The following is a 26,377-nucleotide window of genomic DNA, read 5'->3' on the forward strand; positions in this document are numbered from 1 at the left end:
CATTTCTGTGTGTGGACCTCAGATTTATAGAAGTGCAACAGAACAGTAAACCAGAAGAGGCAAAGACGACGAATCCTGACATCAGCAGGAAACTTTCTTCATGGATTTATTGTATATGACAATCATCCATAGTCTGATGTAATCTGCACTGTGTGTTTAAGAGTCCTGTGGTTTGCCCTGGTTGAGTGGCAGATGCCAGTCAGCTGGAGGAGTCTGACGGAGCTCCCAGACTGGAGAGAACTTCTTCTGCTCGGCCACACGCTTCCTCTCGCTCTGCTGAAGAGATTCCTGAAGATATGAGAGATTGATGAATGAGTGCAATGTGAGCAAGAGTCTAGTAAAACAACTCCTAAAAAAAACTCACCCTAAAATGTGCGCTTTGGTTTTTTTCCCACTCTTTACAGGAGTTAAAATCCTCTTTCCACTGCTGACAGTCCGGAGCATTGCCATGTGTGTAGTACTGATGAAATCTGTTCATTAGACTCTTACAGTGCTTGAATTCACTCCAGTAGACTTCACAAGCACGTGGTGGCTGTTTTCAAACACATCAAAGCAATACGTTAAAAATGAATACAAATTAACACAACAGTCAAACCCTACAGAATGTGACTTTAATGTATATAGTAAAAGAATACGTATTAAATCTCAAATAAAATGTGATATGACATTTATGACATTTATGGCATCTGCAGTAGTATTTACAATATATATTTAAGTTGTCTGTGTTCCCTAAATGAATTTAAATACTATCAAATTATTTTACCATGGGGTGTGCTTTATAACATGGTAAACAGTTGTTGTTATTTTCAGATTCTGTTGCATTTAATTAAATTTGTGGTTGATATTTTTTCTTCAAGATTAATTGCTGTGTGTGTATCTAGTAACACTTGATAGTATCAGGTGGATATACCATAGTGATTTAATTTTTACCATGCTATTGAATGATTACATGATGCAATGGTATTTACATGGTAATCCAATGCTATAGTTTCTACAATACCCTGATACATAATACATTTCCAAAAATATAATACCATTGTACTTCTAGGTAGTGTTTATAATGTTTATATTATCAGCATATATAAAAACCTGAAACACTTTCATTCATGTCATTCATTAATGTGACAGCAACATGTGACAGCTTCAAGCTTATACTGTGTACAATAAACACAATATTTGGCAATGAAAGCACGATTAAGAGAATTGATTTACATTTTCTGTAGAAAATATACAGATGATTTTAAACGTACCCTCCACCATGCCTGTGACCCGTCCATACTCATCTCTCTTCTTTGATGTCTTCTGTTGGAGTGCGCTGGATATAACGTTACACCACTGCCATCTACTGACTTTAATAAATAACCTCACACTGACCTCACTACTACATTTATTATCAAACTATAATCTGACTCTGTTGAAATTTAAGTTTAACGTCTGTGTTATTTCTATAGTATTTTGTATATAACCAAACGATTCTCGTATTTATTTAGTCCTCCGAACTTTTATTTTGTAGTTTGGTCAGGCGGAAGTGGAAATGAACACCGGCGGGTTGTTTTGCGCAGACTGCAGAGCACTAGCGGTGTTTGTAGTTTAAGATACTCGCGTGTGATTAGAAGAATAAATCCCACATTCATGTAACATTATCCAGAATGCACTCTGAAAATCTGCGATGGGAGACTTTAGATGCTTTAAAAAACTCTCCGAAAGGGAAACTCAAATACAGTCCGGACTGGCTGGATAAGGGAGAGGTTAGACCAGCTTGCTTCTTTACATTCAAACTGTATTTATTCAAAACGAATCTATTAACAGACAGTTACGTTCTTTTTATGCAAATATATTTGTATCACTCAATTATTATTGTTGTGTTTTTGCCACGTAAGTTACACTGATGTTGCTTTTTTTTGGACATGCTAACATTTTAGCACCGTATTATGGTATGTTTATAATAACCATAGTATGTTCACAATGCTGTCAGCGAGCTCCTACAGAGCTAAAGCTTTGGCCAAAACACAAACCAGTTTACAATAATATAATAATGTACTTTTAGAGCACTATTTAAGTCAGTAGATACAATCTGCCTGTCTTTATTCTCCTGTCTCTATTTTATTGGTCCTGTCTTTAAACACACACAACTTTATTTCAGGATATCCTGTCAGGCTGTATTGAGGTCTCAAGTCTGTCCCCTCTATCAGGACAGATTCTGAAGAAACTGAGTCCTGGACCCCGACTGAAGACCCGCTGCTCTCTGGGTTCTTCTGTTCGTGATACGAGTCCTTGTGTTTTTGAAGATGTTTTATTGTGTGGTTCAGCTCCAATCAGCCCCAGGCTCTTTTCACCCCCCACCTCTCCACCTGCAGCTTTAACCCTTACTGAAGAGGAAGATGAGAAGGTGACATGATCATTTCTACATAGGCCTGTCCGCTCTGAAATATGAAAGTGATTTTGTTCTTAACATTTATATTTAGCATAAGGATTAATTCAAGACAGACAGAAGTACAAATGTATGAGCCAATATTGAGATATAAGAGTGAAATTATTTAAAATAACTACTCATCAGATGCTAAATGCAAGTAAATTATTCATTTGGAGAGTCAGGAGACACTGTGATCAGTTTGTTTTTGCACAACTCTAAGTTTCTTGTATTTACTTATTTTGATGTCAGAACACAGAGGATAGACGGGATGAAACCGATTATTGTGCCATAGCTGTCAGCTCTGAAGTAAGTGTCAACTCCGCCCCGGTGATCTCCGTCCTGTCACCCAGAGCCACACAGATGGCAGGATGCATCCGCATGTGTGAAGAGAAACACAGGGCCAAAGCAAAGGTAACTCAATCTTAAACCTTCATCAGACTGCTAGACTAGAAGAAAAAGGATTTTGTTTAGTACTAAACTGATATTAAATGGCACCTGTTATGATATTTTGCTATGCAGTAACTATTACGTGCGACTAATGCGTTCAAAATTGATTTGTGGCCACTGTATATGTCACTTTATAAATATAAAATATGTCTCTCTTTCTGTTTTTCTCTATCTCTCGTTGTCTCTCAGGTGGAGTTGAGCCTCAGGCAGGAACAGCAGGAGCGTCTCGTGGCTACAGTGGCCAGCCGAGGGTCCGAGCAGCTGAAGCGATTGGATGAACTCATGGCGCTCAAGCAGAGGCAGGAGTATCAGAGCATGCGGGACATGATGGAGAAAGAGTAGGTGACCTCTGCCCCCTCTCACTCTTTCTCTTTTACATGTGTTATTTCGGAATCAAACCCGTGATCCAGGTGTTGCCAGCACTAGATTCTCATCAGAGCATGTAACGCAACAAAATTTTCTCTGCAGTACCTTTGAAATAAATGTCCATTGATCCTTATCTGAGGCTAAAATGGTAACGGCTGTATTTAAACAGTGTCAAAGGAGCATATAAAGAGTTTTTGTTTTGTTTTTAAAGGACACAGGAGAGTCTCGGCCGTCAAGAGAAACTGCGAGAGGAACATAAACACAGAATGAAGGTGAGTGTTTAGATCGTTCCCATTTAAAGGATGTTTCTGGCACATTGCAGGTTAAAATCTTTCACCACCATTTTTGGAGTAATAACCACAGAACAACATTTTCTCTTATTGTACACTCACCTAAAGGATTATTAGGAACGCCTGTTTAATTTCTCATTAATGCAATAATCTAATCAACCAATCACATGGCAGTTGCTTCAATGCATTTAGGTGTGTGGTCCTGGTCAAGACAATCTAATGAACTCCAAACTGAATATCAGAATGGGAAAGAAAGGTGATTTAAGCAATTTTGAGCGTGGCATGGGTGTTGGTGTCTGAGTATTTCACAATCTGCTAAGTTACAGGGATTTTTACGCACAACCATTTCTAGGGTTTACAAAGAATGGTGTGAAAAGGGAAAAACATCCAGTATGCGGCAGTCCTGTGGGCGAAAATGCCTTTTTGATGCTAGAGGTCAGAGGAGAATGGGCCGACTGATTCAAACTTATAGAAGAGCAATTTTGACTGAAATAACCACTTGTGGTATGCAGCAAAGCATTTGTGAAGCCACAACACGCACAACCTTCAGGCAAACGGCCTATAACAGCAGAAGACCCCACCGGGTACCACTTATCTCCACTACAAATAGGAAAAAGAGGCTACAATTTGCAAAAGCTCACCAAAATTGGCTATAGTTGAAGACTGGAAAAATGTTGCCTGGTCTGATGAGTCTCGATTTCTATTGAGACATTCAGATGTAAGAGTCAGAATTTGGCATAAACAGAATGAGAACATGGATCCATCATGCCTTTTTACCACTGTGCAGGCTGGTGGTGGTGGTGTAATGGTGTGGACTGGAGGATGTTTTCTTGGCACACTTTAGGCTCCTCAGTGCCAATTGGGTATCGTTTAAATGCCACGGCCTACCTGAGCATTGTTTCTGACCATGTCCATCCTCTGATGGCTACTTCCAGCAGGATAATGCACCATGTCACAAAGCTCGAATCATTTCAAATTGGTTTCTTGAACATGACAATGAGTTCACTGTACTAAAATGGCCCCCACAGTCACCAGATCTCAACCCAATAGAGCATCTTTGGGATGTGGTGAAACGGAAGCTTCGTGCCCTGGATGTGCATCCCACAAATCTCCATCAACTGCAAGATGCTATCCTATCAATATGGGCCAACATTTCTAAAGAATGCTTTCAGCACCTTGTTGAATCAATGCCACGTAAAATTAAGGCAGTTCTGAAGGCGAAAAGGGGTCAAACACAGTATTAGGATGGTGTTCCTAATAATCCTTTAGGGGAGTGTATAACACTTGTTGGGTTTAAACTCTAAAGATTTTCTCTCAGTGGTTAAAAATTTTACTTGCCCTGACAAAACTCTCTCTGGCCCCACACAAAAAAGCACACAAAAGTAATATTAGGCTTGATTATTATTTTAATTATTTTTGACGCATTTATTCTTAATAAATAATGTTATGACACCAAAACTGGATTCTTGGATTTATTATATTGTTACACATGTGTTTTCTTTCCAAACTGAACTTCACATCCACTTAAGCTATAACTGATAATGTTTACAAAGGTACTCCTTGCATTTTGAGAGAATTTTGTGTAAGCATGTCTATTCAAGGACAAAAAACTCTGTTTAAGCCCTGTGACGCGGCTTTCAGGTCGCACACACAAAACTCTTTCACATCGTCTTTGCTTGGATATTTAAACTGGTAAGGCCTAAAACACGTGATCAACTTTCGTGATAATGCAGTAGTTGCCCGATCGGGCAAGTTACATTCCCAAACAACATTCACAATTGCCATCGGGCACTCCTTATTGTCTCTCCCTGCTTATAGTGATGTGCTGGCAATGAATTATTTCCTAATTTCTTTAAGGTTTTAGTGCACAAACAGTGACCTGCATCTATTTTGTCACAGATCCTTAACCTGCGCTTGAGGGAGGCGGAGCAACAGCGTTTACGGGAGGCGGAGCTTGAGCGTCAGAGACAGACAGAGGGCAGAGAGAGACTCAGAGCGCTAAACGCCATTCAAGAAGAAGTGCTGCAGCTCAACCAACTCTTACAACCAGCCCTGCCCACACAGTCAGGCCCCGCCCCTGACCACGCCCCCTACATCACGCGCGGCAACCAACTCTGCTCACAGGTGTCTGAAGTGGTGCGAAACACTACTGAGGTGAGTTGACATTACTTCTGATTCTTCTTAATGATTACTGAGTGATTTTTTTTTTTTAGTAGGACTAAAAGTTCGTTTTGTTCAGCTCATTGTGAGAAAGAAGATCATTAAAAGATTAGTTGTCTGTGTTATACAGGGTCAGTTTCCAAACGTGGAGGACATGAATGTGGCGGAGCGAGCGCTACAGGTTATGAGGTCGCTGGTTAGATCTCTGCAGGAAGAGGTGGCACAGGCTGCAGAGAGGATGAAGAAGGAAGAAGAGGAAGAGGAGAAGAAGAAGAGGCAGGCTGAGCTGGAAGCCCAGCAAGAGGAGCAGAAGAAGAAAACCGCAGCGCTGTCCGCTAAAGAGAAGACCAAGCGTGAGGGTGAGAAAGACAACTCTGAGCATGTATGATCATTTTCAGACCTGTTGCTTTAAGATGAACATATGTCTTCATCTCCCGTACAGGCCTGCAGTTGAGGGCAGATGACAGCACTTTAAAATGGTACATCGGGCTGCAGGAGTTTGCGAATCAGTGTGCTCAATCTTTTGAGGATATCAACAGTAAAGATATGCAGGTTAGACATCCAGTGCTGTGCATCTTGTTGGATGAGGTATTTTTGAAGTGTATTAAGTTTGTTTTCTTATGATAAAACGTGCAGACGAAGAAATTAAAAATGGAGCTCCAGAAGGCCGCAACAATACCTGTGAGCCAGATCGGATCGAGATCAGGTGAGATAAAGTGATGCCTAACAGTGCAAAGTCTTGTTTGATTTTTGTTATTTTTCTGAGATGTACTCCGCTTTGTGTTTAGGCTCTCAGCTGAGGGAAATCTTTGAGAAGATTGATAAACTGCTGTCAGGACGCACGGTGGCTTCCGGTGGAAAGCAAGTCTGTGCTTCCCAGCATCCACATGGGCAGGAGTTTGTCAATTATAAACTTGCAGAAAAGTTTGTGGTAAGGATTTGACTTGAAAAAGAAAAAATGCACTTGACTTAATTAGCTTCTTCTAATCTTAAAAAAACATTTGATGTAACTTAAAGACTTAGGTGCCGTTCACATGTCGCGCCAAAAAAACATGTGGAAGACGCTAGGCGTGTAGGTTTTGTCACATGACCTGCGGTGCACTTGCGCAATTCTGAAAAGTTTAAATGTTTTTAACTTGATGCGGTGCGGAAGCGCCTGGAAAAAACTAGCGCGTTGCTTCCATTATAAAAGATGCAATATGTGAATCACCCCTTACGGCGCATTCACACCGGGCGTCAGCGTTAACGCTTCCCATTCACTTTTAATGGGTGATGTCCTGCGTTGCCGAACTGAATTGTGGATCCGCCAGCGCCAGGTCACTGCCGTTGCTCATGGCAGAAGTTGAACATTTCTCAACTTTTCAAGCGGCAATTCGTGCGTCAGCCAATCAGATCGCCTTATACAAATAACCTTGGCAGAGCTAGCCAATTATGTTTATGGAAGACCAGAGCATGTGTAGCGCCACTGTGATTGGCTGTTGGCCACGCTTCAGCGCCTCGTGTGAATGCGCTGTTACAGTACATTCACACGGGGCAAAAGCGTTAACACAGGCTTGTCTGAAGCGTTGCCAATAGCCAATCATAGTGGCCGCAACACATGCTCCGGTCTTCCATAAATGTAATTGGCTGGCTGTGCCTAGGTTATTTGCATAAGGCGATCTGTTTGGCTGACGCACACGTTGTACCTTGAGAAATTTGAATGAAGTGTTCAACTTCTGCCACGAGCAACGGCACTGATGCGGCGCCAACAGCTCCACAATTCAGTTCGGCAACGCATGACGTCACCCATTAAAAGTAAATGGAAAGTGTTAACGCTTACGCCCCGTGGGATTGCACCGTTAGGGTTTGATATTAGTTTTGTGATACATATACAAAAACTGTGCTTCAATATCGATGAGTTTTTTAAGGAACTCCTTATTGTAAAAAATGCTGTCCCTTAACTGGCACAGTCCTTTTTGGGTGGGTGAAAAGGTGACACCTTCAAATAACTTTTTTGGCTTTTGTTTGGTCTAGAAGCCTAATCTTGCTCTTGTTTTAAAGACGACACTTTAAAGGGTGAAAATATTAAATAAAAAAGTTTACATTTATTGTAATAAATAATAAAAATATGCAATACAGTATATATTTCATACATAAAATAATCACAAAAAAATTTGGTTTTTGTTAAGACTTTTAGTGGTTTTACCAACAACGGCCACTAGGCGTCAATGGTTTGCTGCATACTCTTGTCACACATTAATTAATTACTGCTACTGCATTATTATTATTACTGCTAAAGTGATTAGACCTTTCCAACGATGAATGGGGTGCATCCCAATTCAGGGTCTGGATCCTTTTAAATCTGCAGACTTTAAAGGCAAGGCTTGATATTTTAAGGCAGCAGCCTCTAAAGGCCACAAAGCGAACTGAAATGAGACAGTCTAGCCTACGGATGAAGTTGCATTACTTGCTGTTCCCGCCCACTACGCTTGTCAGCTGAGACTTATCAGACTTTTAAAAATAAATATGTAGGCAAATATTGAAGTAAACTCGGGTGTCCCGCTTACCGGACAGCGCCAGTTAAGGGGAAATACCTATTATATAACACCTAGTTTTTTTATATTAATTGTTTAATAACATTTTTGGTCAGTATCAACTTTAATTAACTTGAATTATTCTTAAATATGTAAAATATTAATAATATTGACTACTGTCATTGAGGTTAGATTTTAAGATTGAAGAGAAATATAAGTAAATAAATTAATGTACTATACATTTGCAGAAACAAGGTGAAGAAGAAGTGGCGTCCAATCATTTAGCAGCATTCCCCATTGCTATTGTGGCGTCAGGTGTGTGGGAACTCCATCCTAAAGTTGGTAAACTCATACTCGGCCATCTCCATAAAATGTGCCCATATGCTGTTCCGTACTACCCACCCATGAAAGAAGGCATGTCTGTTGAGGACTACCAGAGGTGAGCGTTTTACTGAGTTGCTTCTTTCTGTGCTGACAGGGCAGAACTTGTTTTCAGTCTAAAGTGTTGAGGGCCCTTATTCACAGGATGTGATGTCACATTCTGCTTTTGGTGTTTCTGTGTACACACAGATTAGACAGAGATATCACATCTATTTTAAAGATGCTGTGTTAACCTTTAAAAGTTGAGTGTCAATTTATGTATTTCGCTACATTCCTGTGCGCTTTGTGTATTTGGCTTTAGTTTCTTTACTTATTTGTTGTGATTATTTCGTTATCTTGAAATGATATCAGTAGACTTCATAATAATACTCATTAAAAAAATGTACCGTATCCAACAGGATTCTGGGATACCGTGTGGATGACTCTAAAGTGGAGGAACAGGACAGTTTTCTGAAGAGGATGTCAGGAATGATTCGTCTGTATGCGGCGATAATCCAGTTAAAATGGCCTTATAACAAACAAGGGGTGTGTACTTAAATGTTATACTTAAATGTGGATTAACTATTTATGTGACTGTAAGAAGTTGAATGTCTGATTGATGTTTGTGCTGATGTTGTGCAGCATCATCCTCATGGGTTAAATCATGGCTGGCGCTGGTTGGCACAAATTCTCAACATGGAGCCGCTTGCTGATGTCACAGCCACGATTCTTTTCGACTTTCTGGAGGTGAATTTCTCTTTTGAATATAAATATACATATAGTTTACAAGAATTTCCTTTTTTTAAATTTATTTTTCTGTGCAGGTGTGCGGAAATGCCCTAATGAAGCAATATCAGGGCCAGTTCTGGAAGCTGTTATTGCTTATTAAGGAGGAATACTTTCCAAGGTATTTATATCTGATGTTTAATGAGGATATTTATTTATTATATATAGAAATATACCAAACAAAAACGTATAATTAATAAAAGTGAAATTGTACATTCACTATCCAAATGTAAAACCGATTCTTCAGTAAAATTACTTAAAGGATTACTCCATTTTCTTAAAAAAATCCACATAGTTTACTCACCATAGTTTACATTCCAGTATTTTTCTCATTTTAATGGACTTTAATGGACCCCAACACTTAACAGTTTTAATGCAGTTTAAAATTGCAGTTTCAAAGGACTCTAAACAATATCAAACAAGGCATAAGGGTCTTATCTAGTGAAACGATTGTCATTTTTGGCAAGAAAAATAAAAAATATGCACTTTTAAACCACAACTTATCATCTTTTTCCGGCTGTGTGACGCTCCAGCGCGACCCCACGTAATTGTGTAATGACGCCGAAAGATCACGTGTTACATATATAAATGCACATTTGCAGACCATTTTAAACAATAAACTGACAAAGACATTAATTAGTATCATTCCACATACAACAACGTAGGGACAGTCCTCTTTCTCCACACTTGTAAACACTGGGGCATAGTTTCGATACATCATCCATGACCTCTTGACATGATGATGTATCACACGAGGTCGCGCTGGTGCATCACACGACCGGAGGAAGACGAGAGGTTGTGGTTTAAAAGTGCATATTTTTATTTTTCTTGCCATAGAGGACAGTCGTTTTGCTGGATGGGACCCTTGTGCCTCGTTTGGAATTGTTTGGAGTCCTTTGAGGCTGCAATTTTGAACTGCATTGGAGATGTTAAGTGTTGGGGTCTATTAAAATGAGAAAAATCCTGGAGTGTTTTCCTCGGGAGGCATGGTTTCTTCTCAACTGAACAAAGAAGGATATCAACATTTTGGATGACATGGTGGTGAGTAAATTATCTGGATTTTTTTTTAAAGAAAATGGACTTTAAGATGATTAGCTTCAGAAAAGGATAGAAATACAGTAAGTGGTCACATGAGACTCTGCAATTAAGACAGATATTAATGGGCCTGTTGCATAAACATAGCTGGTATGTTAAGTTTGTGTTTTAAGAAGTAGTCTGACCAACTAGCAATTAGTTAAGGAAAATTAGTCTTACTATTTGTATTTAAATTAGACCAATCTATCTTTATGTAACATACTTAAATCTCGAAGAAAAAAAGCTAGTTTTTGACTAGTTTTAGAAATTTAGGCAAACGGCCATAGGTGTAAAAGAGGCCTGTGTGTCCTAACATTGAAATTAAAGCACCTGATTTCCTCAGAATTGAAGCGGTCACCAGCTCTGGTCAGATGGGCTCTGTAACCAGACTCAAGCAGTTTCTAGAGGTGAGCAGTATTATGTGGAGGATAATATCACCTTTCAGATAAATGTAAATATTATAGACCTTTAATAACTACAGCACACTGCAATACTAAATGCTTGTTTTGTATGTCTTTTTTAACCTAGACATCTTTAAGAACTCAGCAGATCCCTTCTCCAAAGGGTCAGCTGGATCCTGGCTTCTGGAGGTCCTGATTGGTGGAGTCGCTTGTGTTATTACTAATTAAAGGAGAGATTAAACTTGCTGCTGTCCAGTGGATTAAATATGTGCTTACATGAGACTTGATGCGTTTTTCTCATATGTAGAAATAACTTATTGGATCATTGTGTCATCTTAAGTTCAATTTTATTTTATTTTATCAAAACTAGTCTTCGAGAATGTATGACCTCCTGTTTTTAAAATATCTGAGTGTCTTGTAACCAGTGTTTATCAAATCTTAAAGTTCATTAAAACAATTGTGAAGACGAAGTATATAACATCATGTACAGCTGTATTGTATTGTATAAAGATTAAACAAGAACTAGTATAAACAAGCATGAACGCAATAAAGAGTAATCGGTGTATTTCGATGCTATAATTAATCCCACCTCGAGGGGGCGACAGCGCAGTTTGTATATCAATGACCGTCAGTTCAAGTTTGTGGATGTTTTCAGCTGTAAGCAGTTGGAAATGTTTGTATTTGTCTCGCTAATTTAAGTTTAAACTAAATTTTTCCACATTGTCAGTTTGCTTGTTTTAAGGATGTTTTGAGAAACAATCATTTTTTTGGTTAAAGTAGGTTGCGCAACATTTCTTTGTTTCTTTTATTTTGGCGCTTCAGCTGTCAGTGACGCGGCCATTCTCCTGTCGGGATGTTTAATTTTCCGGCTGTGGCGTGGGTCGTGGTGCTGCTGTGTGGGTGGGTTCGGTCCGGCGTCGCCTGCTCCGGACTGCTGCTCTGTCGGTCCTGCGGGCACGAGGTTGCGGAAGTCGCGGACTTGAGGTACGTGGCCAGCCGCATGGCACTGTCGCACCGGAACGACACGGTAATCGGAGAGAAACGCATCTCCGTTCAGCTCTTCGAAAATCCTCAAGGCTTTCAGTTTGAGGTCGTCACGTTTAAGCGCGCGGATGTTTTAAAGCACTGGCCGGCTGACAGTCACTTCACCTGGTTTCCTGGTTACTCGTGGACGGTTACCACGTGCCCGCGGTGCAAAACACATCTAGGTGGGTGTCAAAAGAGTTTTTGTGGTTAACCAAATGTAATTTATTTAAAACGACCATGCATGTCAATGTACAAAACATTAGTTAAACCTTCATTCTGGTTAAATAAACATTTGAATGGAGTTATATTGTGAACTTTTTGGTTTTGACATACTGATAAATGTATAGACGATTTCTGTAAGGAATAACATAAACAAACGGCTTTCGTGGAACAAACGTAACTTCCGGTAAATGCTGCAATTCTAAATAACAGAGTGGTTTATTTTTGACAACAAGCAAAATAAACAAGAAGTAGATAACCTTAGTTCAAATCATAGCTAAACCGTATCAAAAACTACATTGAGCTACGTTACTGTGTAAAATGTGTACTATAAAATGTTAACTACAGATTGGCTTCCAAGCCTCCCAGTGGTGATCGCCTTAATCTTTAGGAAACCAAAACATTTGTTATTTTTAACAAGGTATTTGTTCCAGAAAGTTCAGTTTAGCCACTGGTCAGACCATTAAACGGAGACCGGAAGTTAAGTTCCGCCCAGACGCGCGTGTCTGGTGAAACCGTCTATACATTAGTTTGAATGCATTACGTCCAGTAAATGTATATTGTTTGGTTTTGTGTGAAATTAAACTTGGATGTTCCAAACTCATCATTAGATTATGACTTCAGACAGGATTTCACCATTTCAATTTGTACCATTTTATTATAACATGATTGCTGTTTAGTGTAATTTTGTTGCATGTTTGTGCAGGTTGGGCGTTTCAGCCGAGTGATTGGCCCAGCACAGTGACCAGAGAGGAGTTTGAGGGTTCAGATCAAACGTTTGTGGCACTCATAGCCGATAGGTTACTACAGGAACACTTTGCATCCACGTTGCTGATGACACCCAAATCTTTCAGAAGTTGACAAATTGCCTGACCCAACTTTATACCTTTCAATAAAGTTATTTTTATGAGAATTATTTAAAGCAACTAGTGAGCACAGTGTTGTTTCTGGGAAATCCAAAGAGAGTTAATTTATTTACGTTTTGTTTTTATTAAAAGAAAAACAAACAAAAAACATTGCATTTTCTTTGCCACTAGATGAATCCCAAACATGGTGTTTTATTAGAACAATTAACTAAACAGTTGAAAGTTTACGGTAATACAGACAGTGAGGTCAATTTACAAGCATGATTAGGCTACTGTTTTTGAAGATTTTATTTTCTTTATCAAAAATGTCATTTCAAATCTGGTGGATGTCTGTAAAACAAGACAAGATAAAAATCAAAAACTCAAAAGGTGGTGTCCATATACCCTCTTTCCTCAGCCCACAAGAGGTAACAACCAGTTTCTACCTGCTGATTAAACCATGAAGGGTTTGAACACAAAAAAAGAAAGAAAACCCTGGAGAATGCTAGAGCTAGCAGATCACTGCGCACCATGGCTTCGGTTCAATTAACAACACAACTTTAACAGGAAGAAAATTATACATATTTGTACATATATATTTATAAAAAAAAACAACACAAACAAAAACACTATTCGCAAGTCTACTCCAGATGGCTGCTGCCGATACTACAGTGTTTTGCTTTTTACCTCGAAATGCATTTGGGAATTGAGATGGTAAATGCCATGTTGGCGGGATTTACAGTCAGTTTATTAGGAGTCTGTTTGGGGAACTTCAACATGGCAATTTCATTGAAGAGGAATAGATGGAGCTCAAAACAAAAAACAATCTGAAGAGGAAAAAAGAAGCATCTTGCTCCCCAAAAACAAAAGCCAATAAAGCAATTTGGGACTGGAATAATAATCCTCATTCCAGCTTCAGTCATCCTCACCCTCATCCTGTAACAGAAAAAAATGCAAATTAAAATATAAAACTGACCGATGTCCAACTGTTTGCTCGAGTAGTTACAGCAAATTTAACATTACATTTCTTAAACATAAAAAAATGAATCATGTACCTCGCCATCATCATCATCCTCTTCCTCTCCATCATCTTCACCCTCCTCATCGATATCATCAAGACCCTCCTCATCTTCATCCTCATCCTCCCCCTCTCCTTCCTCGTCCTCCATATCTGGGACCTGTTTGCAGATGATCGAATCAGATGTGGTTAGAATGCAAATCAATTACTCTGAATTTCCAACCACATCATTTAACTGACTGGAAACATTATGAAACCATGTACAGCTTCGGCAAAATCCAAAACGTACGAGCATACCTCACAAAACGACACGTGCAGCTGTTTGCACGCATATGTTTTCCAGAAAAGGCAACAGGACTTACCAGGTAGTACTGTAGAGGATTTGGCCAAATGTCATCTTTAATAACTTCGCCCAATTCGTCCGCTCCTGAATCTGCATGATCCGAAAACCAGGTAAAGAAACTCTCTGGTTCTTCGTGTTGTCTCTTCTTGCCAGCTTTACTCTGTGTCTGACTGGAGCGGCTCGTGAGGTCCTTTAAACGTACAAAAGTTTCACATTTAAACAAACTGAACAGTTTTCTAAGAGAATACAATCCTGTGGGTGGTGTGAAGGATTATTTAAGTACCTTTCCTGGCTTCCATTTGATCTCTGTTGACTTTGAGGTTGGGTCTCCACTTTCGTTCAGGTGAATTTCTTTGGAGAGGACTTTGTTCTCAAAATACATGTTTTCATCGAAATACTGAAAAGCACAAAGAGACGGTAAGTAAAAATAAAGATACAAATAGCTTCAAGTCGTGGAAACAAAATGAAGATGATTAATACTTACAAAATCTATTCTGTAGCCTGATTTAATGTCTTCAAACTCCGTCACCTCTACTCTGGTCAGATAGTGCAGCGCCTCCTCATCCTCCTCACCAAGAAGAGCTGAGACTAAACAAACAAAGTTAAACTTAAACGTGATTTCTTACATATCACATTAAACAAAAAAGCACCATAAAATAAATGTATAACAGATTGTATTGGACCTTACCTTGTGGATGGTTGACAAATGTTGTGACCCAAAAATTTGGTATTTTGGCTATGAGTTCTGACCTCTTCTGAAAGAACGGCTGGCGAAGTTTGTTGTATTTCTGTTCAACTTTGAGAATTTCCTCACTCGCTTGCTCGTTCAGTCTGGATGGAATCAGGGAAAATTGTCTTTTCAACTTTTCCATCGTTCACAAATATTTAAAACAAAGAAGCCACAAATTTTCCAAGAAAACTTTTTTAAAAATTCTAAATTCTTTAAAAGCAGATGTTGCAAACAAGAATGCAACTTAATATTATATATTTAACCAATGTTATAAAACTATAATTTTACTTATACTCTTAAAAATGTATTTTCTTTTACATAAACGCATCATCGTACCTGTCAATTTCATTCTGTACTTCATCAATGTGCTCAATGGCTTCCTGTTGCTCTTTTTCTAAATGAGAAAAACAGTGTAACTGATAAACAATAAGACGCAAAGCATCAAAACAACAACAATACATCAGTGTAGGTAAACAGAGGTTCTTAATTTCACCTTTTTTACACTTTATTTGCGTTTACACTCAAACACGCGCTTAACGCAAAAACACCGTTAAATTGTGGAAACCACAAGAGTATTAATAAAAAGCTATTAACGTTATCGATCGTGCACGTTTTAATGAGAAAAGTTCGTAACTGTACGGTTTCTGGACACAGTCTGATGCACTGAGATCAGACCAAGGCGCGCATATGCCGCGTGGTTTAAATGTGCACAGAATTGTTTTTGGCTCGGCGAGGTCGCGCTGCACCTGTTTCCGCAGCGAGCCCGAACGGCTCGCATAGTAGAAGCATGTTTAAAAATGCTTTAGAGTTTATTTCTTTCATCGTTCATCCTTTAAAGCCCATAAACAACAATTAGCACGCGCTGCATCATGGCGGAGATGCGGCTCGGCTAGGCTAAAGAACAACAATAAAGCCGCGCGCGATGGTTTCCGCTCGGCGCGTTTCATGCTCTTTATTAAACTGCGCATCTTTATAACAAGCCGCCTGTTCGAGGGGTACAAATAAAGTCATACGTAACGCAATTTAAAATGTAACGGCGTTTGCGCTTTTCATAATGGGGCTTTGTGGCGCGGACGGCCAGAAATCAAACATGGCCTCCGACAACGGCCGCTCGCTCGCGAGCATCCAGCCGGACCCACGGCCAATCATAACCACAGCGCAACGCTACCGTCGACATCAGCTAGGCACACTCGAGTCCCCGCTCATTATACAGCGATGGTATCGATCGAAAACCCTCCAGTGTGAGAAAATAAAGTAAAAATGGCGGCCGTTCGTTGTCGCTTACCCGAGGTCTCGTCCGCTCCATCGTGGTTCGAGTTGAGTTCCTTTTTACTGACTTTAGCCGCTGATGCAGACATGATTTCACTGATCACGACGAGAGTTTTCAGTGAGAATCAAGGCGTTCAAACTCCTCGAGGCAAAAGGAGGTCACTCTCCTAAAACTCGCTCTGTGGAGGTTCTAATATTCAGGAGCAGAACAGAAGTAAGTGAGCACACACACAAACTTAACAGCGAACGCAAATTCTCACGCGCTCTCTTTCGGACAGAACGCGCCCCACACGAGCTCGAAAAATGAACTCCGCCCCTTCCAGAACAACCCGCCGCGCTCTGCGCTCGTCCCCGATCCTGCGCACTGATTGGACAGCGCCAGGGGATCCGGGGCGTGACGTGAAGCCGCTGCAGAAAGGGCGGGATTTCAACGATGCTCTCATAACATGTCAGCTAATGAAAGTAAAATGGTTCTAGACCACATACATAATAAAAGAACTGGCCTTATTAATTAGTATAAACCTGTATTATTTTACATTTTTACATTGTAAACTTTATTTAAAATGTGTTCTCGCAGTAACGGAAATTATAATATGTAAAACTTTATTTATTGTTTTAAACTATTGGTTTACATAAATATAAAGGTTTCGTATAAAGTTGTCTTTTTATGTAAACATTTATTACAAAAATGCTGCAAATATTTACTTTGTCAAAAGGAAAACTTATCAGATAATAAATAATATTGACTTAATGTGATGGGAGATACGAGACTGGACTTTTAGGGGTAGTGTCTCAGACAGGGCTTATTCTAGTCCCAGACTTAAATGCATGTTTGAGCTGCCTTCATTTAAAAACACTTTGCCCTGACATATCTTAAAGGGGACATATCATGAAAATCTGACTTTTTCATGTTTAAGTGCTATAATTGGGTCCCCAGTGCTTCTATCAACCTAGAAAACGTGAAAAAGAACAACACATTAACTGAGTTTTGGTAAACCATTCTTCGCAAGCATGTGAAAAAATAGGTCATTGAAATTTGGCTTCCCTTGTGATGTCAGAAGGGAATAATACCGCCCCAAATGATACACTGTTATTATAAATATTTCTTGACAAATGTATGCATGTGAGTACAGCATACAGTATGCTACACACACTTACCATGCAGCCTGTAGTCCCCAATGGCACCTTTTTTCTTATACCTACAAAGTGGCAATTTTAACATGTTATAATAAACTATCGATAAGGTATTTTGAGCTAAAACTTCACATATGTACTCTGAGGACACCAAAGATTTATTTTACATCTTAAAAATCTTGTGACATGGCCCTTTAAAATATAACTATAAAATAGATGACATGGACAGAACACTGAAGGAAAATACGTCTTTTTACCATAGGTTGGACGAGTTTATGATTTTTTTGTAATGTGGAAAAAATATAAATAAAGAGCGAGTGTTTCTAAACTTTGACTGGTAGTGTATATCAGTGCCATTGTTTGGCTCTAGATGCACACCTGTACCTTTTGTTGTAAGAACTACTTAAATATCCTATTACTAAGGCCTAGTCCTGGATTAATCTAAACCCTGTCTGAAAAACTGCCCCTTAGTTACAAAACTTTACTTTGAGTCAGGCATTATTAAGTCATTGCCCATAACTGCTATTATCAACTGGGATTAATTTAAATTTATGATTTGTAAGGGCAGTTTCACAGACAGGGCCTAGGTTAAACCAGGACTAGGTCTCAGTTATATTAGAACATTTAAGTAGTTTTTACAAACATAACTTTAAAAAAAAAACAATACTGGTGTGTATCTTGAGACAAAACAATGGCACTAATGTATGTTGTAAGATATGTCAGGGCAAAATGGTTTTAAATTAAAGCAGCTCAAACATGCATTTTAGTTTGGGACTAGGATAAGCCCTGTCTGGGAACCCCCCCCCCCCTCCATAAAGTTGTGTCCTCTTGTTTTATTCTTTCAGAGAACCGGGTCACAAGTGACATTTCTGTATTATATCCTACAAAATGTCTACCAAACTTTGTATACCTGATAGTAAAAACAGACTTATAATTCTGTACAAAAGTTTATTTTATTTTCAAAATGTCAATAACAAACTAGTAAGGTTTAACTTTTGAAACTTGTAAACTGTAAAACTGTATTCTTTATGAGGCGGACAGGACTAGGCCTTAGGTTAATTAGGAAATATAACTAGTTTTAACAAACATGCCTTACTAAAAACATTACTTGTGTGCATTTTGAGGCAAACCAAAGGGCACTGATGTATTTCAAGATATGTCCGTGCAAGTTGTTTGCAGTTTGGACAGCTCATTATTTTAGTCTAGGACTAGTCTAACCCCTGTCGGGAAACTGCCCCTATATGAACAGAACCATCTATCAGATAAACATCCTACAACTTACGAGTGAAAATAATAGAAAATACACCAAACCAACTTTTAATCGATTAGTAACCCACCCAGTAATTAAGTTACAAAATTATTAACAGACAGTTTTGTTATCAACATTGTACTTCTCCCTGTATGATTTAGTCCCTTGGGGCCTTGAGAACAGTACTGAAAATCACACACTAAATCAGTGTAAAATAACATCAAAGTGCTCTGTCGGGCCTACAGTATATAATGAGACTCAACGTAAAATGTTGATAAAATCCCACCAGAGCCCCTAGTTTTTTTGTCATACGATTCCATTAGTTCGTTTGATGTAGATTCTCTCCCATGCCACAGTCCCACAGATGCAGAAAAAGTCCCACAGGTTGCATATCACTCCTCTGTCGAAGGGGTTGTCCTCCGTGTCGCAGTGTTTGAGGTATGAGATGCGATGTCGTGACATGAACTCCCAGGTGGTGGTGTTAACGGACGCCAGGTACACGTGAATGCCCAGCAGAAGTAAGACGACTACAGTAAACACCCCTGTCAATCCAAGTGCCCCGAGCAGGAAGCCATTTTGAGTGAACCACTGCTGCCATGTGGGGGCAAATACGATGCCAGACCTTACAGATATACATAATTATCTATACTGTAAATGATACACTGTTATTATAAATATTTCTTGACAAATGTATGCTACACACTCACCATGCAGCCTGTAGTCCCCAAGATACAGCAACAAACTGCACACACAAATACAGCAGGAACCATTTGTGATTTCTCTCTCCAACACAGTTGTCAATCCAGGGGCAATGATGGTCAAAACGCCTTACACACTGCTTACACATTTTACAATGCCGTGCCCTCATTGGTTGCTAGTTCACAAAAACAGAGAAACAAGAAAGAATATTTTCCAAATGTTACAGTAAGTGTAGACACAGTGCAATTTATTGTAAAGTAACTGATTGATCAGCTAAGGTTTCATTGTGTAAACAAAACAGAAAGTTTAAGGTCATTGGAGTACCAGTAGGAAACAGTAACCACATCGTCGCTGCTTGAATGAACTTTGCTCTTGAGGAATCATCTTCTCTAGTTCCTCATCATCATCATCTACTGTAGTTCCCTGAAAGAGACCAAATATCTGACTGGTTATTATTTTATTAAGATGTTATCTGATAAAGTCTTCAATTGTTTTTAAATACCTTTGCGTCTTGGTCAGATCGAACAAAACCAGGATCCATGAGAGACACTGTGAAGTACAGCAGCACTGACAGCAGAACTAAAGAGCTGAATATCACAGGTTGTAAGAGATCTCCTCTCTGTTGACATCTCCGTAGATCTGTATGGATTTCATGAACAAATTCACATACCATGGTATTCAAAAGGTACTTTAATAATACAAATAAGACGAGGCATAGGCACACATGAAATAATTAAACGTACCCGTGTTATGAAGAAATAGTACCAACGTTGTGAGCCAGGTCAGAATTACATGTGCAGTTCGCACTAAACAGCCGGATTTAAACATGTTTTTAAACATTCTGAATAAGTTAACAGATAAACAAATATTAAATGATAACATATAACACTATGTCTCAAATCTCGTGCATTGAAATACATTTATGTAAATAAATTGTTTCTCTCGATGTTTTGTCTGTCATTTCCGGGTGCAAGCGCTTGCGTAGATTCCCAAAATAAAAGTCCTAAAATGATGGATTTCAAAATAAGGGTGATTTTGTTTAAATAGCATGAATGTGAATGATTTTTTATTTCATTAAACTCTTTTTTAAAGTCATTTATTTCATAATTTTATTTATGGCCATTCATTTTCAATCTTTTTAAAATGAAAAAAGTATTTTTAAGCAGAAATAACGACATACTGTACCAGTAGGTCTGAATACGAAAGATTGTTATTTGTAGTGATAAAAGTAGGACTACAGATGGCGTTGTTTAATCATCTATACAGAATTTTGACTAGTTATGAAACTAGTTCAGACTGAGTCTGTACTTTCATCTTGTCCAACAATAATATCAGCTATTACCTTATCATTTTACATACAGATATGTTATAAAGCCGTTATTCATATAACACTTAATTGTCATTATAGCATAGCTTTAGTTTTACAATTTTCTTCATAATCAAAACATTTACTGCAATGTATTTTCTTAAATTTACACTTAACACTACTTGAAATAAAAAATAACCTCTTTTATGCAATTTTTATGGAACAAATTGTTATATTTACACATTAGATGAATCCATGTATTAACTTTATAATAATATTTGCTTTATCAGATAAAATGTAGCTTATTTGGTAAAGCATTGCATTAGCAATGTGAAAGGTTGTGGGTTTGATTCCCAGAGAACACATCTAACCTAATGATAAAAAAAGTGTAGTTTGAAAGGAAACACTATAGGCAACAGATGAATATTACTTTTTATTGAAAATATAAATTACATTAAGAAAAATATAATTATTTTAAAAACAGCACACTAAAACAAGACAAAAGTTTGACATACTCAATTCATTCACTCTCCGATACGACACAAAGCACCTTTCATTGCCAAATCACATCATCTCAAAACACAAATATTGATATCCATGTATTTTTTTCATTAGTGTACATAAAAGTCCTTCATCACCCAAGCAATACTGCAAGTGAGTATTTATTAGTGGAACATTTGGTCCCCAATTACAAAACATTCACACCCATTGACAACTTGTTTACAGTCATTACATTAAAGCTTCCATTCAAAACAAAGTGCATTAATTCTTCAGATCAACCGTTCTCTTATATTAACACAAAGGTAAGAACTTTAGTGTGCAGATTCATAAAATAAACCTTTAAATCAGACATCAAACTGATGAATTATTCGTAGGGGGAACACTGACTTTAAGATGTGCTCATTAAAGGTGCCAAGAAACACAACCATAAAACTCTCCACCGGATCCCACAATATAAATACTATATAAACAACTGGTTTTCATATTTAAATATTTCACTTTCAACCATATAAAGCAGCATTAGTATGGGCAGTGCAAGTACAGCATTTCACAGTAAAACCTTGTAGTGTTGGACACTTTCACACTGCCCAAACCATAATAATAATAATAATATCACTTTGTAGAGATCCATACAACATCTGGGCATACATACACACACACGCTTGGTCCCTGATTTCAGCTTTCAACAAAGTGTCTTTAAATGATGTGAACCACTTAATAAATAAGGTTACAGTTTAAAGGTATTCTTCCTGTTCGCCTGGTAAAATACATTCATTTGTGCATGTTAATTGACAGCTCTCCTCCTCTCCTCTCACATTCACAGAATGAGATGACTTCCACACCTCAAGGTTCAAAACCCTGAGATTCAAGTTCTTCATAAGCTCCTCATCTTGACTGCACTCCTAACGCTGACTTGATGTGCTCGTAGACGACATAGCTGATGCTCACAGCTGGGATGACCTTCAAGAAGTTTGGAGTCAGACCCCGGTACAGACCCGTCGGCCCCTCTGTCTTCATGATCTGTTTGAAGAGCCCCGTCATGGAGACCTGGGAAGCACCTTGAACGCTGGCTGAAGAGGAAACGTACAGGAGATCATGAGATGTGGTAACAGCTTACGCTAACGGTCATACCCTAACGTTACACATAAAAGTAAGCTTACCTTGTGCCTGCATTCGTGTTCGTACGAGAGCTAGGGGGTAGCTGGCGAGTTGGCCGCACGTACTGGAGACAGTACCACAGGCCAGAAGCACAAACACACCTGGATCTGCACTGTCTGTACCGTAACGCTGAAGCCACGTGTTCTTTAGCGTCTGTCAAAAACGAGATTAGCAACGATAAGCTTTTTGATTTCTTGAGGTATGGCAGAATAATAACTTTATAAAATTGAGTTTCTCTGCCTACCTCATAGACTGCCAAGTCGATGCCGGCATAGGGAATAATACCCAACATATTGGGAACGTAGCCTTTGTAAAACGCCGCGACCCCCTCGCCACGCATGATCTGCTTGGCACAGTCCGAGATGCCTTTGTACTGGCCCGTCTTTCTTAACGCCAGGCGAGTTTTGAGAACCTCCATGGGATAGATGGCGCTCTGCGCAATGACTCCTGCCAGGGAACCTGCTACAAAACGTTCAGTGATCCCAAGAGTTTCCCCACTGCTGCCCATTAGACGTTTGATCTGTCAGAGAAAAACAGAGAGGCGATTACTTTAATGTATGTTACAGACTTTGCGGCACATTTTTGTAATGACTTCACGTCAGCGCCAGGTACCTGTTCGTAAGCCATGAACTTGAGGGCCGATTCAGGGGCGATTTTTATCACGTTGATGCCGTTTCCCCTCCATAATGACCGAATCCCACCTTCCTTGATCATCTGTGTGAGCCCACTCACAATACACATGTTGTTGGTATGGGAACCATGCACCTGAGACAGAAAAACCCAAAAGTTCATTATAATATTCGAGTTTATTGACAGGTCATCGTGTTCCATTAAGCGACTGCTTACTAAAGAGATCTGGATGCTTGACAAGAGGGAACAAAGTTACATTTTTCAAAAGTAGGTGAAAGGGTTTGGACCAAATCACAGATGGATCAAAGTCTGATCAACGCGCGGCTGACGCAAACGTGACACAGATTTTGACCAACATCAACACGAAACCAAAGGTGGTCTTGCGAAACACTATCACGTATCTAACAAATCGGAGTCCAGGACAAAGGGTGTGCTTAACTTCTCGAATTTTGATTGGTTGTTTGACTAATCCATGCAGTCAAGAACACTTATGAATTATGAACTGATACTGATGTACTTTCTAAACTTAATTTTATGACTGTTGGATAAGACGACCAATTGTTCTGAATTTACCACAAACTTCCTGTTAAGTTATGAAACAGATCTCTGCTGATTGTAATGTCCTGCCCTTCAGTCTACTGAGGAAGTCAGGATTTTCTCAGGTTTTTCGGAAGACACATGACTTAAGAATCAAACTCTGCGGTGGCTTCAATACAATGTGCAACATTTTGACAGTTCATGTGACAATAACATGATACACAAGATCTAAAATAATAATAAAGTTCTCCTCAAGACCTTTGGGACTGATGACTGTACGCAATCTTACCTGCAGAAGGACTTTGAGTCGGTCGAGCGGAGCGGTGCAAGTTCGAGAAACGGCTCCAGCACCTCCACCAGCAACCAGGTGTCTCCACCACATACCGGTTATGTGTTCCTCAGAGGTGAACTCATCTGGAACCATGAGGTTCTCACCCACATCAAAGATCTATAAAAGAAAGTCACAAAACTTACATTTATTGAAATATTTAAAATATATATTTTAATTCATCTATAGCTTTATTAAGTAAACACTAAAGTTTTGTGAGAAACTCCAGTAACGTGCCATGACCTTGGCAGGTGTAGCATGTGCGTCAGCAGGCTCTGACCCGATTACTGACGCAGGAAAATAATCTGTGTGTTTTTTTAGGGCACAAAGGTGATATTTGATTTTAAAGTCTATTGCGGACTTCGCAAACCCTTGTGACATTGCAGAGTTTTGCGTTCATCTCATTACGCACAAAAAAACTAAAGCCTGAAGTTTAAAGTCTGGTGTTGAATAAGGTCACTGAGATAAAACCGCAAAAAGCCCATAAATCACACAATGTGACTTGTTTCAGAGGACATTATGTTTTAATTTGGATGCTGTGATATTAACTTGACATTTCTGTAAGGCTATGCTCAGACTGTTACTGTCATATTAATAGCAGTGAACTTCTGCCATACAAGATTAGATGCCACTCATGATACATATGTGTAATGCCACACCTATTAAACTGGATCCTGTCCTAGATCATCGTGTTCCACTGCAGTCAGTATTTTTTAAGTATCATCAGTCTGCCATACTGTATAACAATTAAGATCTTTCAGCTAATTTGAACCAATTTAGAAAAATCCCAACTTTGTAAAAATGATCCTGCATGTATAGTTTATGCAAATAAGAGGAATTCTTACGGTGGAGTGTTTCCAGTACAGGATGATTTCTGGAATGTTCTCAGCAGGCTTTAGTGACGGATTTTTCCATTCATTCCAGTCAATGGTCATTGTCCCATTCTTGTCCATGCTATGGGAGAACAAACACAATGGTGACAAAAAGAAAAGCATTTAAAGAGAAACCTGTAAAGTGCAGTGTATATGTCCACTTTTACTTTATTTATTATAATGATATTCATATTTACTATAGATTTATTATTCAGGTTTTACCTTTTAAGGACTTTCTCCACCTGCTGCTGGGAGATATGGACACCAAGATCTCGCAATGAATTCACGATGTCACTCGCATTCACTTGACCTGACAGCAAAACAAAACGACATACGTTTCCATTGAGATTTCATTTACACATATTAGAATTAATAATTAAATGTTATGTATAAAGATGTAATACCTGCATTTTTCTTATCCAGGCTTTTGAAGACGAGCTTCAGATCTTTCTCGTGGTCTTGGAGGTAGTGAACAAACTCTTCAAAGTCTAGCTGCCCATCAAGAGCTTTCTCTTCAGTCTTCAATGTTTTCTATGAGACAAAAGATAAGGTAAGCACCTTAAAGAAAACGGATATAATGTGTGGGAAAGTCCTGAACATGGCAATGCAAATCACATCTGTATATTATCAAACATTCAGTAAAGATAAGTGTGTGTGAATTCCAACAGCTGTCAAATTTTGCATTGGTTAAGTTACATAAAGCAAACATGATAAAAACATATGGTCACATCAAAGCCATACGTCACATCTGTTAAAAGTGTATGTATTTTTTTATTAAAGCCACCAAATAAGTTTAAACAAATTTTATTTAACTGACTTTAACAAATATTCAAAATTTATTTAATCGACCACTAACTTATATTTACTATTAACTAAACACTGCTACATGCATTCTCAGATCAGTTCATACAATTACCATATGTATGCACTCATGCAAAACCACAAATGTGCATTTAATTAAACAGTTCGTACAGTTATGCATAAACTTCATATCGTGGATAAGAGAAATGTTATTCATTTCAAGTTCGCCACTAAAGACGCATAGACAATGAGTCAGACTTGAATTTCAGAAGCGATAACTGTACAAGAACAATCCTCAAGGCATAAATCAACGGAGCAGCAAAAAATATTTTTTTAATTCATAAGAAAACCCATACGCTTTGTAAAAAAGCACTTTAGTTGGATTAATTATAAAAATGCGCGCTTTTTTAATTCAGGATGTGGAACTCCATATATGGTCATTTGAACAGAAAGTACGCAAGGAGAGGAACGAACACCGGAAACGGTCATGAGTCATGACAAAAATGTGCCGTTCTTAAAAAAAAAAACACACACTACCTTTAAATGCTCTTTTAACTATAGTTCTAAAGTGTTTAGAAACGGAAACGTATGCCTGCTAATTAGAAGATAGGTATATTTTAAAATGTATTACCTTTCTCCATTTTTGATAGGTAGAAAATTCCTTGGACGGTAGAAGGACACTGAGCTTAAAGATCGACTTCAGCTCCGATGGTAATCCATTCGACTCAAAGTACTCCACTTCGATCTGATCAGAGTTGGGTACAGGCACGTACAAGCACAGGCACAACATTTTCCAAAATAATATAAAAGTCTACGACAATAAATAAATAAATAGGACGCGTAGAGTCCTGGCGGCGGTGAAACGCTGAAATGCCGGTAAGGCAGCTGATCATGTCTAGAAA

At 38.7% G+C, this 26,377-nt stretch overlaps 6 protein-coding genes across 7 annotated transcripts; 2 read left to right on the plus strand and 4 right to left on the minus strand.

Annotated features, from left to right (window-relative positions):
* Positions 1 to 90: 90 nt before the first annotated feature.
* c5h22orf39 (chromosome 5 C22orf39 homolog) lies at positions 91 to 1,452 on the minus strand. Its single transcript, XM_055167194.2, has 3 exons — positions 1,251 to 1,452; positions 365 to 532; positions 91 to 288 (listed from the first exon to the last, which is right to left on the minus strand). The coding sequence occupies exons 1-3, from the start codon at positions 1,281 to 1,283 to the stop codon at positions 157 to 159; spliced, it is 333 nt and encodes a 110-aa protein (XP_055023169.1). The 5' UTR covers positions 1,284 to 1,452; the 3' UTR covers positions 91 to 156.
* Positions 1,453 to 1,510: 58 nt separating this feature from the next.
* Positions 1,511 to 11,375, plus strand: gle1 (GLE1 RNA export mediator). Its single transcript, XM_055167186.2, has 16 exons — positions 1,511 to 1,748; positions 2,144 to 2,389; positions 2,663 to 2,824; positions 3,050 to 3,198; positions 3,438 to 3,498; positions 5,416 to 5,670; positions 5,807 to 6,035; positions 6,119 to 6,228; positions 6,313 to 6,382; positions 6,465 to 6,607; positions 8,438 to 8,628; positions 8,969 to 9,095; positions 9,192 to 9,296; positions 9,374 to 9,456; positions 10,753 to 10,816; positions 10,938 to 11,375. The coding sequence occupies exons 1-16, from the start codon at positions 1,650 to 1,652 to the stop codon at positions 11,004 to 11,006; spliced, it is 2,163 nt and encodes a 720-aa protein (XP_055023161.2). The 5' UTR covers positions 1,511 to 1,649; the 3' UTR covers positions 11,007 to 11,375.
* Positions 11,376 to 11,437: 62 nt separating this feature from the next.
* On the plus strand, positions 11,438 to 12,981 carry LOC129413501 (protein cereblon). Of its 2 annotated transcripts, none has more exons than XM_055167192.2 (3): positions 11,438 to 11,483; positions 11,633 to 12,018; positions 12,762 to 12,981. In XM_055167192.2, exons 2-3 carry the CDS (start codon positions 11,664 to 11,666, stop codon positions 12,914 to 12,916), a joined length of 510 nt encoding a protein of 169 aa, XP_055023167.1. In that variant the 5' UTR covers positions 11,438 to 11,483; positions 11,633 to 11,663; the 3' UTR covers positions 12,917 to 12,981. The 2 variants fall into 2 exon arrangements, with proteins under 2 accessions (XP_055023167.1, XP_055023168.1); XM_055167193.2 differs by having other exon boundaries at positions 11,449 to 11,467.
* A 95-nt stretch (positions 12,982 to 13,076) lies between these two features.
* seta (SET nuclear proto-oncogene a) lies at positions 13,077 to 16,422 on the minus strand. The gene is made up of 8 exons (XM_055167190.2): positions 16,277 to 16,422; positions 15,328 to 15,385; positions 14,950 to 15,092; positions 14,746 to 14,849; positions 14,545 to 14,658; positions 14,281 to 14,451; positions 13,956 to 14,078; positions 13,077 to 13,836 (listed from the first exon to the last, which is right to left on the minus strand). Exons 1-8 carry the CDS (start codon positions 16,347 to 16,349, stop codon positions 13,816 to 13,818), a joined length of 807 nt encoding a protein of 268 aa, XP_055023165.1. The 5' UTR covers positions 16,350 to 16,422; the 3' UTR covers positions 13,077 to 13,815.
* On the minus strand, positions 16,277 to 20,317 carry zdhhc12a (zDHHC palmitoyltransferase 12a). The gene is made up of 5 exons (XM_055167189.2): positions 20,086 to 20,317; positions 19,845 to 19,981; positions 19,667 to 19,765; positions 19,351 to 19,517; positions 16,277 to 19,265 (listed from the first exon to the last, which is right to left on the minus strand). Exons 1-5 carry the CDS (start codon positions 20,222 to 20,224, stop codon positions 18,950 to 18,952), a joined length of 858 nt encoding a protein of 285 aa, XP_055023164.2. The 5' UTR covers positions 20,225 to 20,317; the 3' UTR covers positions 16,277 to 18,949.
* Positions 20,318 to 21,068: 751 nt separating this feature from the next.
* Positions 21,069 to 26,377, minus strand: slc25a25a (solute carrier family 25 member 25a). The gene is made up of 9 exons (XM_055168081.2): positions 26,107 to 26,377; positions 25,079 to 25,205; positions 24,897 to 24,984; positions 24,648 to 24,756; positions 23,764 to 23,922; positions 22,920 to 23,072; positions 22,552 to 22,827; positions 22,310 to 22,460; positions 21,069 to 22,219 (listed from the first exon to the last, which is right to left on the minus strand). The coding sequence occupies exons 1-9, from the start codon at positions 26,263 to 26,265 to the stop codon at positions 22,035 to 22,037; spliced, it is 1,407 nt and encodes a 468-aa protein (XP_055024056.1). The 5' UTR covers positions 26,266 to 26,377; the 3' UTR covers positions 21,069 to 22,034.

This window comes from Misgurnus anguillicaudatus, chromosome 5 (genome assembly GCF_027580225.2).
Source record: "Misgurnus anguillicaudatus chromosome 5, ASM2758022v2, whole genome shotgun sequence".
Lineage (NCBI taxonomy): Eukaryota > Metazoa > Chordata > Actinopteri > Cypriniformes > Cobitidae > Misgurnus > Misgurnus anguillicaudatus.